Source organism: Neltuma alba, unplaced genomic scaffold (assembly GCF_004799145.2).
Source record: "Neltuma alba isolate B1F8T4 unplaced genomic scaffold, ASM479914v2 tig00003186_pilon, whole genome shotgun sequence".
Taxonomy (NCBI): Eukaryota; Viridiplantae; Streptophyta; class Magnoliopsida; order Fabales; family Fabaceae; genus Neltuma; species Neltuma alba.
The window spans coordinates 326,893-341,742 of NW_021633177.1; the positions used below are offsets into that span (position 1 = coordinate 326,893).

At 35.7% G+C, this 14,850-nt stretch overlaps 3 protein-coding genes across 4 annotated transcripts; 2 read left to right on the forward strand and 1 right to left on the reverse strand.

The window, feature by feature from the left end:
• Positions 1-276: 276 nt before the first annotated feature.
• Positions 277-1,688, reverse strand: LOC114740559 (splicing factor U2af small subunit B-like). Its single transcript, XM_028928718.1, has one exon. It carries the CDS (start codon positions 1,465-1,467, stop codon positions 631-633), a length of 837 nt encoding a protein of 278 aa, XP_028784551.1. The 5' UTR covers positions 1,468-1,688; the 3' UTR covers positions 277-630.
• Positions 1,689-3,861: 2,173 nt separating this feature from the next.
• LOC114740558 (RNA-binding protein 24-B) lies at positions 3,862-8,695 on the forward strand. The gene is made up of 8 exons (XM_028928717.1): positions 3,862-4,800; positions 5,067-5,190; positions 5,737-5,866; positions 6,509-6,545; positions 6,644-6,881; positions 7,424-7,531; positions 7,610-7,708; positions 7,945-8,695. Exons 1-6 carry the CDS (start codon positions 4,564-4,566, stop codon positions 7,516-7,518), a joined length of 861 nt encoding a protein of 286 aa, XP_028784550.1. The 5' UTR covers positions 3,862-4,563; the 3' UTR covers positions 7,519-7,531; positions 7,610-7,708; positions 7,945-8,695.
• Positions 8,696-9,681: 986 nt separating this feature from the next.
• On the forward strand, positions 9,682-14,397 carry LOC114740557 (SWI/SNF complex subunit SWI3B). 2 transcript variants are annotated; one of them, XM_028928716.1, is made up of 7 exons: positions 9,682-9,865; positions 9,973-10,385; positions 10,842-11,252; positions 12,024-12,159; positions 12,426-12,556; positions 12,695-12,867; positions 14,113-14,397. In XM_028928716.1, exons 1-6 carry the CDS (start codon positions 9,697-9,699, stop codon positions 12,863-12,865), a joined length of 1,431 nt encoding a protein of 476 aa, XP_028784549.1. In that variant the 5' UTR covers positions 9,682-9,696; the 3' UTR covers positions 12,866-12,867; positions 14,113-14,397. The 2 variants fall into 2 exon arrangements, with proteins under 2 accessions (XP_028784549.1, XP_028784547.1); XM_028928714.1 differs by lacking the exon at positions 14,113-14,397 and having other exon boundaries at positions 12,695-12,953.
• The last annotated feature ends 453 nt before the right edge of the window (positions 14,398-14,850 follow it).

The following is a 14,850-nucleotide window of genomic DNA, read 5'->3' on the forward strand; positions in this document are numbered from 1 at the left end:
GCAGTCCAATTACCAGGCAAAACAAGTTTCCAATCACATGAAGCAGGTAAGGTACAATTAAGTCAGCTCAGATTCAGCCACTGACAAAGGCAGGGGACCGGTAGGGGCCCTGGCCACCGCCCTACTAACTTTTCCATGAATTTTAAATTTTATGTTTGTTAGATGTTGCTTGTTACAGTTGCAGTTTAGTCCGCTCAAAAGGCAACCGGTGCTAGAAAATTAGTTTCGCATGTGATGATGGTCGTCCTAGTTTGAAGAAATCAATGGAAAGATATACTAGCAAAGTTGGTCATATAATTAATGAGACCAAGATGAGCAATCCAGTAATACCCACATTAGCATATTTATGAGTTCATATGAACTAAATCTCATACATATGAAACTCGTAGAATATTACCCAAAGCATGGAACAACATCAGAAGGACAGGGAACAATGCGATGCACTCCTACATAACTAGAAGTTTAATACAGCTACACGTCTACTTGGACAGACACTGAAACATAACCATGATAATGCAAGCTTCGGAATTGTCCATTATGTGTTCAAAATACTCATAAGAGACATAATCCTAGAATGATTACCAGAAGGGACACGTAAAATATTGTGAGGTGTCCAGAAGCATGTGCAAATCAATTTTTCTCCTCCCTTTCTCGATTCCATTGCTCGATCCTAGCTCTGCGTTCCTCACTCCCTTCCCTCACTGGGCTCCTACTCTTCCATGGACTTCCATGTTTTCGCCTCCCACTGTCATGATCGTACCTGTCATACCTGTCCTTGCTCCGTCGTCCATTTCCACGATAATCACGGTCACGAGAACTTCTCTCGCGTTCACGTCTATCATAGTCCCGCCTCTGACGCGGGCTCAAACTTCTGCTCCGACTTCTACTTCCTCGGTACCCACGATATCTCCCGAACAGTTTCCTCCTCAACTCCCTTCCAATCAATTTTACATGCATGAAATTGCAATATCCACCGCGATTACAATTGTTTTCCTCAAATTGACGACAAGTGGCTTCCCGGAAATCAGTCACGGGTGAGAAATCAGCAATGATGGGTCGGCCAGAATAAAAACGCCCTTGCAAAGCCTGTAATGCTGCAGCAGCCTGGTCCTCTTCTTTAAACTGGACATAAACGTTGCCGATCATGTGGTCGGCAAGGTTATCGCAGACATTAAGACTCTCGATCTCCCCGAATTTGCTGAGCTCTTCAAAAATATCCTCGTAGAAGTCCTCGAAGTGTTCCTGGATCTTGCGTGGATCTATAGGTTGGCCCTGTGCATCAACGCCCGGAGTGATCATGTCAGGGCGCTGGTACATGTTCGACAAAAGAAGGGTTGGCGAAATAGTGGGGCGATTGTGTAGTCGAGAACACCGATCGCCATGACGACAGGCCCCGATCTTAAAGTAGAAGGGGCAGTTGACGCGGTCCTTCTCAGTGCCAAAGATTGAAGCCAAGTGCTCGGCCATAGTCGACGACTTTCAACCTACTGGGATCTCGAAGAATGGTTTTCTCGGAGGAGTCAAGAAATTAGAAAAATGAAGATCCGAAGGCCTTCCTCATCCCTGAAATTTTCTTGGGTTCAAAAACCCTAACTGGTCGAGGAGAAAGTCCCAGAATCCAAAACGCTTTGTAAATTTTGGGGATAATTGAATGGCGGCAGCTGCACACGGTGCTAATGAATTAATAATGCGAAACACGGCGACCTCGACCCTTTGAAATGCATCACAAGGGAACGGCTATTTAAATTTGTCAGAAGGCAGTCTCCTTTTATTGGATAATTTTTTTTCATTATGATTTATTTTTTATTTTTCATAAATTCATAAAAGACGATAAATGATTCCCACGTTCATGAATACTTATATTACAATATTACATATAAACATCATTTTATTTGTGTATTTATTTTAGAGAGAATCCCTAAAAAAAACTTAAATAACCCAAATTCTTATTTAGTCATTAAATTTGTCAGGCTCTTAATTAAATCACGTGACTTAATAAATAATTTTAAAATCTTGGAAAATAACTATAATGCCCTTTTAATTAGAACCTATAAGAGAAAAAAATTTTAAATTAACATGTTTTATTTTACAATTAACATATTTTAATTTTAAAAATAACCTTTTTGTTTTCATGATACATGTAGTCTTTGAATAAAGCATAGCCATAATACAATATTAAAAATTAATATGCTTAGTTGCATAATTAACAGGTTTCAATTCTAAACTAGTATCTTTATGTTTCTAAAATACTTACAATAAACTTTTGAATAAATATTGATCACAATATAGTCTTTTAAAATGTTTCAATTATGATGAATCTAAGAAATTTGAGCTTGATATTATTTTAAAATTAATATCGTCAAGTTGATTAACCTGGGAAAAGGATAAATATTGGCCAGAGCAGGGGTCAATAACACTTGTTTCCCAAAGTTGCCAGGTGATTAGCAATCCTTCTGAGATTTTGAGAAATAAGTAATATCAGGTTTTATTCTCACTAAACCCCCCCTCCTCGAAGTTAAGGATTAAATTTCTTTTAATATATAGATATATACAGGGATATTTAATAACCGAGCTCAAAAATTTATTTACTCATAAAAACTATTTACGTATTTCACGAGATTTACTTGTATTTTTAGCTTCCTGTTATACGTGTCAGAGTAATTTTCCCAAACAAGATATACTCATATGTTTTGATTAATTACGGCGGTCCAATTTTTAAAATACCAAATGTTAAAATACTCTAATGTCACGTGATATATTTTTTTTTTACGCCAAGGCATGTGATAATATTTTGATTTCTTTGTAATTAATAGCTTGGGTGACTATCTCTGGGAAAAGGAAAAAAAATAAATTTGGGGTGACTATGCCTGCTTAAAAGAAACCAGGCATTGAAAAGCAAATCATGACTAGGCACATTTATCTGTATTACAGCAAAATAAATCAAAAAAAGCATTTTCACATATTTAACCTTTGAATGATACAATTTTTTTTAATAAATTTTATAATTAATATTTTTTTTTGGTAAAATATAATTAATATTAACTTCTCTAACCGTGATTTATGCTTTTTAATCACAGTTTAATATTCGTATTTTTTATTTTGGATCACCGCTAATTTTCTTCATTTCTTCACGAACATATCTCATAAATGGAGAGGGTATCTTAAGGACAGGAACACAAATGAAGTTCATGTCCGGAGAGCAATGAAAATTACCCAAATTTTTATCCTCAGTTTAAATATAAAACTTTTTTGTAGTGTAAATTACATTACAAAATAGTTTTATATTTAAGACTAGAGAATATTTTTCTCGCCGAAAGACATCAAATTTATTATTACGTGACCCTTTTTTTATTTTCCCCCTCTGTTTTTTTACCAACATATTTTATGTAACCATAACTGTCCTGAATTAAATAATATAAATATCTTTTTTGCCAGATAAGCAATATCAATATCAAGTTATCTAGTTAGGTCTCATATTTTATTACTTATTTTTATCAAATATTTTTACTATTTCAACACTGTTACGTAAATAAAATACCATAGTACATGAAATTTATTGCATAATAATCTGACCATATCTTATCAATTAATGTATAACCAATACATTATACTTCTACGAAAAGAGTGAGCATTTTTCATCACTCGAGGGGGGGGGTTCAGATAGCAAAATTAAAGTAATATTGTATAACTTACATTATTAGGCTGGCAAAAAAAAATATTATTAGATTAATTTGATTGACAGAGACATAAATAACGTAAAGAACCAAACATGAGGAAGAATCTGCCATCTACGTTGCGCATCCTACTCATATGTTTATGTTTATCACTTACTATGCACAAATTTATTAGGAGGAAAATAACTTATTCCACTGTGCGAGAAGGGTTTCTAAATGCGGTGTCCCTCTTGCCATCTTCGTCTCTGGGCTCGTCGTTCTCATCCTCTGCAAAATAAAAATGAGCCTCTTTCGAAATCCATGCGATCCCGTACTGGTCATCTCGCTTGCTCTTTACCATCTTCTTAATCCTCTTCCTCTTTACAATAACTAGAACGTTGTCCTCTTCCTTCGTCAACCTCTTTTTCTGGTACTTGTTTCGTCTTTAATTTCTGTTATGCTACTGTCAAGTCAGTGATCACATCTTTTCAACCTCTCCAACCCCTCTCTGTGTGTCATCTTTTCTCATCACCTACTTATTTTTACCTCTTCTTCTTCCCCACCTCATCAAATCATCAATTTTAGGGTTTTGTTTTATTTCTCCTGTATTCAATTTTTTTTTTTTAATTCTTTCTCGAATACCTTTCTGTCGAGTATCTACCTTCTAGTCTTCATTTTATACCCCTGGCCTTGTTCATTTCACTGTAGTTCTCTTTGATCTCTTCTTTTCCGTCCACCTTCCAATTTTCTCAGGCCCCTGGGATCCCCAGCATATTTCTTCCGCATTTTCTCTCTTTTAGCATGTGGTTACGTGTCCATCCACTCCTCCTTTACCTTTCTGCTTAGGGAATCTCTATCCTTAGCAATCTCAATACTGCTTCTGTATTTACTGCTTTCCTTTGTGTCATTCATGGCGTACCACCAGATCCAGGGTCATACGCCCACGCCTGGATCCAATTCAAGTTCTGGATTTCAATCAATAAGCTCCCCTTTTGGTGACACCACTTTTACCAAGGTATTTGTTGGAGGATTGGCGTGGGAGACCCAGAGCGAAACCATGCGCCGATACTTTGAGCAGTTTGGCGACATTCTTGAAGCTGTTGTAATCACTGATAGGAATACAGGCCGATCCAAAGGCTATGGTTTTGTGAGTACTTCATTTATTTTCAGTTTAAGCGTTCGTTTTTCCTTACGTTTCCAGTGCTTACATCTATATACTAGACGCATGAAATTTTGATGATCCCATGTTTGATTTCAATTATTTCTGACGCTTTCAAAGCTCGTCATCATTTGCGTCATTGCATGTGTTAGTTCATTTAATCATTCCTCACCGAGTTAGTATGTCGTGATTAATGCATGTCACCTCACTTTAGAATGACTTGATTTCTATTCTGACTTGCATGGAGGGTATAGGTGACTTTCCGGGATCCTGAGGCTGCTAGAAGAGCCTGTGCCGATCCAACTCCTGTCATTGATGGAAGGAGGGCCAATTGTAACTTGGCTTCACTTGGACGACCGTGGCCTCCTCCACCATTTGGTATACTTCCCACCTCTAATTAAAATACCTTTGCTTCATTTTCTGCCATTTATGTTGTGATTGTTCGGTAAGATACTACGAATTGATTCTGTGCATCATTTAATGTTCTTAGGAGCAGTGTTCTACTGGCACCGCACCATGGACATAAATCAGGCAGATTTCATTGCATTGTACCTTACCATTAATTTGAAAGTTTGAACGCTCCAATTCTGTTCGCAATGCACAATACATAAACCCATTACCCACTGCCCATGTATTTACGATCTTGGTGGTTTTTGTAGGCTGGACTTTTGTCATTTCTAATTTATTATTTTATTGTAATTTTGAAGGGTGTTGAAATCCAATTTTGACATGGTGTTGTGCACTTTCTGTTTGTGCTTCCCTATTTTTAGCAATTTTGTCTGTCTTGCTCGAATAGTTACACTAACAAGACAAACATTATTCTCTTTCCCTAACTTATGGTATCTGTTAATTATGCAAGTAGTCCAGTTCACACCTTTATATCAGTTACTTTTATGCCATTGTCGTTTCTTCTATCTTTTGCAGGACGGTTAAGGCCAGCTCCAGCTTACATTGGAAATTTGCCAACGTCCCGAGGTGCCTATGTTGGAGGTTTTGGCTATCAGCAACCACCTTCTTACAGCTATCAACAAGGATTGGTTTATCCTCATTATGGGTGAGTAGCACATTCTTTCCTCTTAAGTGTCCTGCTTTTTTTACATTTTATGTCTTTGCCTATCTGTCTGATGTCTCCATTCCTTAATCTTCATATTTTCCTGTTATCTTTAATTGGACACGAGGCTGGCTACTATATGATGATGGCCCCTAAGGTTAACTGATCATATATTCCGCAAAAACTTGTTTGCCCTCATTTTTCTCTTATGGGACAACCTCACAAACGAATCACGACATGTAGCGTCATTAAGATCTGTGTACACTATTAATATTTAGTGATTCCGGAAGTTGGTGGACCTGGTCAAAGTACAGTAATGTGACGTGTTCTGGTCGGAAATTGCAGGAATGTATAATTTGATAGTTGCAGGAGATGTATACTGCAGCACATTATTATTGAGCAAGAAAGGGTAATGATAGAGAGGAAAATGTAATAATAGACAGGAAAATTTGGAGAGATTGGGTAATAAGTTGTCTATTGTCACTTGAAAACATCAGCCTCGAGTGAAATAATTGTTTATTTACCTTATCTTTATATATCTGAGTTGCTTCTACGTGCATTTGCAATCTGCATCAGAATGCATTGCATCATGATCATGCTTTGAAGGCGATCTTTTCAACATTATAGTTCTTTTATTTTTTGCAGGTATACGACTTATGGACCTGAATTTGTATATCCACAGGTCTGTCTTTCTTTTTTTCGTTTTACCAGCCTTAGGGAGGATTCTTATTGTTGTTACTGTGTTGCTGACTTTCCTGCGTTTGAAATCTTTTCTAATAGGGTTTGTACAACCCATATTTGGGCCAACAGTATCTTCAGATATATGGAGTGCCTGGTGCAGTGAATAATACTATTTATCCTTATGGGCAGTTAGGTCAAGCTATTCCCAGTAGTCATGGTTATGCAGGAATGCAGGGCTATCCTGTAACTGGTCATCACATTGTACCTTATGGTGGAACCAATGTTAATACCCTGACTACTTCACCTATGCCTACCATTCAAGTACCATATCCCAGTGGTATACATGTCTGACTCGAAGACTTCTGTGAATTAGGCCTTATGTTTCTGTTGCTATATGATTCTGGATGTTACTTTCATGTCGCTCACTTTAATTCCTGCTATTTTGATTTTTCGTATCCTTATTGAATGCATTACATGGTGGATTTTTTGATGAGGAATATGCTGATTATAGTATGTTTAAACTAGTAGTAATATGTGAGAAATTTAGGTTTTAAACTGCTGTTATGTCATCCCATGGACGGTTGAACAAATTAAAGCATTGGTAAGTTAGATAGTGTTAGTAACCAGACCCAGGTGATCGTGTCAGAGCAAGGATATAGTAATCTTCTGATAAAAATTGGAATGTAGGAGTCTTTTATGATAGAGTTTCAGATTGTTGAGCTCTTAAATGTGTGAAGGTTGACTGATAATTGTTATAGCTGTCAAGAAATAGGCAGTCAAGTGCTCTTTGCTCCCATCTTTTTATCATTGATGATAAACAGTTCAAAAGTCAAGTGCATTGCAGATCAATGTGATTGGTAAACATTTTTGTTTTTCCAGGAATTGCTGCACCAATGCCAGGACAACCACAATTTATTGTCCCTGCGCCTTCTCAGTTTATGCAAGGCACTGGTCCTGACCAAGCAGCTGGGTGAGGGGGCGATTAAGGTGGGTTCTTTAACTTGCATCTTTATTGCTGTTCTCACTTTTGGAATGAGGTTATGTTCAGATTGTTACTTGTTGTAGGTATCCTTAGTTTGCAGCAGGACTAAGAGCAGTGGATCTGCTACATGTGTGGCGGGCTTCGAATCTAGCCTTGCAAGTTATATATATTGCATTCTAGAGGTACAGTTGGTTCATTTTCTGTCTTTTACAAATTAAAGGCAAACGGCAAACTTATCTGCCTTGGTATTTTTTGTTTTTTAGGGGAAAAACATAATAAATTAGGTGGTGGGAGTTCCATTATTTCTGAATTCCAACTACTGAATGCTTGATACTTATAGTTCAAGATTGTCAAAAGTGGATTATATGTTCTATAAATTTGTTATAAGCTTTAGCTCTTACTGAATCTTATTGTGCAGGTTATATTTAGTCATGCTCACCATCAAGTTGGGTCGGAGGTGCTCCAGATGGCGCAGAAGGAAACTGGAAGATGCAGGCCGCATTTCCATTTGGACATTTATATAATGTATTTATACCCCGTGCTACTAGCGCTCAGGAAGAGTGGCAGTAGTATTGGATCAATGGGTGCTGGGATAGGTTTCCGGTAGCCATGTAGAAATATGATTATTTTTCAGTCTTGTCCTGTGTTGAGTTTGTAGATAGTTGTCCATGTTTATGAATTGTGTGATAATGGACGGTCAATTTCACTGAATACGATTTTTGTGTATAGTAGTTCACAGAGTGTCTACCAGAAGTTTGGGGTGTAATTTTATATTTGTAAGAATCTGCCTTGAACTTAGGGTAGTATAATTGGGATTTTTCATTAGAAAAGATTGATGTTGTTTCTCATGCAGGTGTGGTAGTTGGGCGCCTAGTTTTCAAAGCTAGGTTCAGACCATAAAGGTGCAGGAAAGGGGGTCCGGTGTCTTTGCCGATTTGATAAAAGGACATTTTCACACGTGGTTTGGGCAAATATGATTTGGAATATGCATTAATTTTGTAATGAATATTGGTGAGCATTTCGTGAAAGAGTCCTCTGGTGTTAAATTATTAAAATTAGACTGTGTGTGTATTATTGAAGTCGGGAAATTCAGTTGTACGAGTATTATTTTATGCCAATAATCGTGTAAAATAATTGAAGAATCACAGGAATCCTGACTTTTTCTTCAATTACTTTTTACTTGAGTGATTTTTGTGTTTGCATTTAATTATTTAAGTGATTGGTTTAATTTTTTTATATTTAGGTTGCATTTTAATTCAGGCGAAAAAGGTTATATTTAAGTTGGGTAATAAAATTAATTATTTAAGTGTACCATTGTAGTGTCGGCCAAATAAAATTTTTATAATTATATTGTTGTATTATACTATCTCATGTTTTTAATATAAGATTTAGTTGACTAATTTGAGAGGATTAAAAAAATTAATTAAGTTATATTTGTTGTAAATAAATGTTGTTTTTTTTAAATATCCTTACTAATCATGTATATTAGTTAAATTATCATTTGATGAAATATTTGACATGTGTAACTATTATAAGAACTATTTTAAAATATTTATATATACAAAAAACGAAATGAATTGGAATTTTATATTTAGAACGAAATTAAAAATTAAATAAGTTTTTATAATAAAAAATGGAGGTAGTAGTTCTTTTTTTTAACACTACTGCATTTTAGTTCGTTGCATAATATTGTGCAAGTTATAGGCTTGCATTCTGACTCCAGTTCGATATAAAATGCAAGATTTGTAGAAGTTTGTATTATTTATAGGTCACAATAGTAATTTTCTATTTCATGCAATTTTTATAATACATTTCTTTGCTATATACTTTATTATAATTTAAACTAGAAAGTAATATCAAAATAAATATGAAATTTGTACTAATTGGCAGTTTTTGGATTTTGTATATTTTTTTTATCAACCTTGTTATATTATTGATCTTTTAAGACATATTTTGTTGAACTCTATTAACTTTTTTTTTAATATATTTTATCATAGTTTATTTAAAAAGCAGGTATAATATTTTAAAATTTTTAATTTTTAATTTTAAGCAGATGCGTTAAAGACAAATAAATTCGTCTTTATTTCATTTTATTCATAGCGCATCGCGGACGGTTGGATGAATATCAGGGTAGAGCCATATAGAGGGACCCCTTCCTTACGGTCGTAACATGGCGACGAAGCCGCCACCACCACCAGCTGATAATGTTGAGACGCCCCCGACTAAACAAGTTCCGTCAGAGGCCTCGTTCACCGAATGCAGAGACGGCAGCCGAACTGCCTCGGCGTCGGTTCCGGCCTCTCCCGAGGTTAACGTAATCCATGTTCCCAGCCACTCCAGTTAAGCTCCTCTTTCATATCTTATGGGGAACTCCTAAATTATATTTTTATTTTCTGTGATTACGTTAAGAGATTGCTTATGGGTTTATAATTTTCCTGTGCCACAGGGTGGTTTTCATGGAATGGCATACACGAATGCGAGGTTCGGCATCTCCCCGAGTTTTTCGATTCTGCTTCGCCCTCCAAGAATCCTAGGGTTTACAAGTACTACAGGAATTCCATTGTCAAGCATTTCAGAGATAATCCTACTAGAAAGATTACCTTCACCGATGTCAGGAAAACTCTTGTGGGGGATGTTGGTTCCATCCGTAGGATCTTTGATTTCCTGGAGGCATGGGGCTTGATCAATTACCAACCGTCCTCGGCTTTGACAAAGCCCCTGAAGTGGGAAGACAAGGAGACCAAGCCCGAAGCTGGATCTAATTCTAACGAATCATCAACTCCAATCCGAGAGACTTCCCGGAGAGTCTGCAGTGGTTGCAAAGCTGTCTGTACCATTGCTTGCTTTGCTTGCGATAAGGTGATAATTCAAGTTATTTTGAACCTGCAGAATCGTAATTTAAATTTCTTGCATGTTACTGCGATGCTTATTGCAAAATTTCTCGATTTCTTCTCGGGTTCTGAATGCAAGTTTCTGAGTAGTTGCATATGTATGGTTGAAGGGAACAATACAACTGTACATCATCCTTTGGTTACCTATTACTCTTTTCTGTCAGCAGAAATTCATGTGCAATCAGACTTGATAATCTTCTCTGATGTCATGTGTCTCCAAGGTTGTCAGCTCTTCGATTAGGCAGGAAAAAATTATCATGGACTGATGATAATGTTCCCAATCCGTTTTCTCTTATTTGTCTCTTTGTGATGATACCTGTTCATAGTTTACTCCTCTGTTGATGCTTCAATGGTTCATAGTTCTTGATCTAAGCTCTAGCAATGGACAACCATTAATTTTCATGCTCTCTCTATTGTTCCCCAGTATGATTTGAATCTCTGTGCAAGATGCTATGTCCGTGGCAATTATCGAGTTGGTGTGAGCTCTTCAGATTTCAGGCGAGTTGAGATCAGTGAAGAGACCAAGACGGATTGGACAGACAAGGAAACTTTGCATCTTCTGGAAGCCATTATGCATTATGGTGATGACTGGCGGAGGGTTGCTCAGCATGTTGGTGGTCGGACTGAGAAGGACTGTATTGCCCATTTTATCAAGCTTCCATTTGGGGAGGAGTTTCTAAATTATCAATATTCCGCTGTTAGTGATGACAATGGTAATCAATTAAAGGAACATGTGGATGCTGACAGTGGACTGGAGAATATTGGTGCAGCAGAACCAAGTAAAAGATTGCGTCTAACACCTCTTGCAGATGCAAGCAACCCTATAATGGCACAGGTACTTTTTCTGGTTCTGGGCAGAGTTAAATTTCTGAGGCAATTGCTGAGTTTATGTAAAAAACATGAAAATTGAGATTCAGATAGGACCTATGGTATGTTGACGCTGGCTTGTTTTGTCAAAATACCAAATTAAGAAAAGAGTTGGACATTTGTCCTTTATGTTTCATGTATAATTTGGGAGGAAATGTTTGACATTTGAGAATTGCTAGTGCTTGCCAGTACATTTGAAATCCTTAAGAGCTCAATATAGGAGTGGCCAATAATGATATGACATTCCCCGGCTGGGAGAGAGAGGGAAGAGGTTGGTTGTACATGGTACCCACAGGGACTCAGAATGGGTCTTTGTAGCTGTGACTTTTTAAATAACTTTATGTGGTTGTAGATCAATTTTGTCTGCGGAAACTAGTTTTCATTGAAGACTTTTGAATAATATAAATTAGATGTTGGAATATGCACCATGAAAGAGAGCTTACTTGGTGGTTGAGCTGATGTCCCTGTTGCGTTCATGTCTAATTGTGAGCGCTCAACTTGGGATATAATCTCAAAATACTAATTCATAGAATGATAGACGTAGTATCAGCCTCCTTAGTTTTACTGCTGAGTGCTGTAATTGGAGAAAGAGGGTTATGGTTAAGTATCTAACAGGTTTTGTGACCTCGAAGAATGATCTCTAAATATTAATTCCACTTGTTTATGATCAAAGAAATCTTTATGAAAAAGAATTGCTTTATGTTCAACAATAACAGTTGTACATTTAAAATTCTTGCAGGCTGCTTTCCTGTCTGCTTTAGTGGGGGCAGAGGTTGCACAGGCTGCTGCTCAAGCTGCAGTGAGAACTCTGTCTGAGGTTTACAAAGCAGCTAGAATAAAATATCAGTCATTTCCAAGGAATATGTTATTGCAAGGTGAGAATGATAAATATCAAGGCTGAAGATTATGAGGTTTGAAAATAATGTTACTGCCATCAGTATAGATGATGTTTATCTGGAATTTTATCCTTCAATTTACAAAGGGCTTATTTCTAAAAGGTGTTGTTCAGCTGATCTTTTCCAAACCCTTACACGGTGCACTTAATCATGTGGTAGCATTCTATGTTGCGCTTGTCACAGAAAGTGGGGAATGTAATCCTGCAAACTAATTTTGCGGAAAATGGTGGGTTATTTTTGTGTAGATTCTGATAAGGCAGTTAATGGAGGCAGTGCATCTGATTCGTTTGAATGGGCTCGGTTGCAAGGAAACGCACAGCTTGAGAAGGAGGACTCGGATTTGGAAAAAGCAATTTCTGTCATTATAGATGTTCAGGTTCGTATGTATTTGTACACTTACATTGTTTATTAATCCATGTCTGAGTTTGTGCAGACAGGTAAATGATATGAAGGTTTATGGTGATTGTGTTTATGCAAGTTGAGAATTCTCTACTAAATATTGGATATTCTGCAGATGAAGAATATCCATGACAAGCTTGTTCGTTTTGAAGATTTAGACTTGCTGTTGGAGAAAGAATGCCAACAGCTGGATCAAATGAAGAATATGCTTTACGCTGATAAGCTTACTCTTCTATTTAATAAACGGTCAACGCCAAAAACTGGAGAGCATGTGGAGGGGGGTTAGCGGTAGAAAAAGTAGTTTATTTTGAATGACTTTTGGAACAGTTAGATTGAGTAAAAGTTAAATTGGGTAATGTGATTTATGCTTGAATTGGATTTTGTAAGAGTCAATTTGTAAAAATTAGATTGGGTAAAAAATTATTTAGATTATGGTTGAATAAAAATAATTTTAGTTTGTAAAATTATAAAAATAGGTATGACTTTCATTACATAATGAAAAATGATCAGAAATGAATGTAAATGATTTAATAGAAGAAATGAAATTTAATGACTGAAATGTATTTTAAAAATTAGAGGTATCATAATCTTTTTTTTTTGTAAATATAAAGAATTTTGAAAAATTCAAAATTATTTGTGTATATATTATGTGTGCATAATATGAGAATTAAAATGATGAATGATGTAAAATTATAAAGTTAAAATAGCATAATAGGGAAATGTCATATTTAATGGATAAAATATGTTTAAATTAGAATTCATTGTACTATGACAAGGTTGAATGAAATGATATTACAAAATTAATTCATTAATAAGTTATGGACAATTTAGTCTTTAATTGTGTTCCAGATGCAATTCATATGCGATGAAAACTATGGTTTTATATTTGAAGATGATGCTTGATCGATTTTAGTGTGATCATCTTCCTCAATCATAGTATCATTTTCAGCTTTTAGAAAATAGTTATCAGAGCTTGAATTTATTTTTACAAGGTTATGAATGATCATTATTAGACAAATTAAATAGACTTGTGTTTGGAACACATAACTATGTATATTTCATAAGATTTGAAATCTATTCTTCTAAATCCCAAATATTTTTTTTTATTGTGCACCTTAAATTGGAATGATAATAATCCAAGATTTCATTATTATTTCAAAATTTCACTTGTCGTTGAAAGTCTAAAAAGTGATAGCATTCAAATTGGTATAGACTAGGATATTCATTTGGCGTTGGATCTCTCGTATTTACCAAGTAATATTTTCTTAATGATTCATGAAATCTTATTGTCATGTTGTGAAATGAATTAAAATATAAAATTATTAAAAATTAGCTAAATTAAAGGTTATAGATATATATCCGGAGGTGAAGATTTAGAGGCGAAGTTTTAATACTAGTGTCAAACACATAAGCATCATGTGCAGATCGTTCTCATCCTATCAACACAAAAGTAAAACAATATCCTAGTCATATACAGCTGTGACTTTTTGTGATGGAATTTCGTTTCTGCCAATGATTTTTCTCGCTTTGCAGCTAGGACCACATTGTATATGAGTACCACTAGCTACAGGGTCATTTAAGTTACAAGCAGCCAAGCCATTGGTTAGTCCTGGCTTGCTTCATAATGGGTCGATAAACATTGTCCTCCCCTTGTGTGTCTGGCTGTGTAACAGGTGATGGCTTAGGCAGTGTGGTAAATAGTGCATACATATGATCCCCCAATGTCAAAGACATTTTTGAACATTTTCATCAAGTCAGATGCAAAAATCAACCCTTGTTGTCTAAACTTCTTAAAATTTGGGTTCTCCTACATCCACAGATTAAACTAATATTATAATTTAAAACTCAAGGAACACAAATGGTTACCTGTAATTTTCATGACCACCATAGTATTTGTGACAATATTATACACCCCATACTAGTCTCTCCAGATATCAATGATTTTCATAACTTCCAATCATTTCTCGACATATCAAATCTATTTTTGAGTTGTTTTTTTGTCATAATGTTTCCTACTTCTTTCATTAAATATGAATATTGTTTCAACCAGGCTTTGTGAATTATATTCCTTGTCATTCTTTCTTCAATATTTGGTCTACATAGGCGTCAATAAAAATTTTAATGGTATGGGCATACCATGTTGCTTTTCCTTCTATAGAGATAAGACTAATTCAAGCAAAGAAAACACCAAAAAAAAAAAAAGTCACATAAAATTCCCACATCAGAGTACTCATCATAACATCTAAAACAAGAGGTTTAGTCAGCAGAAGA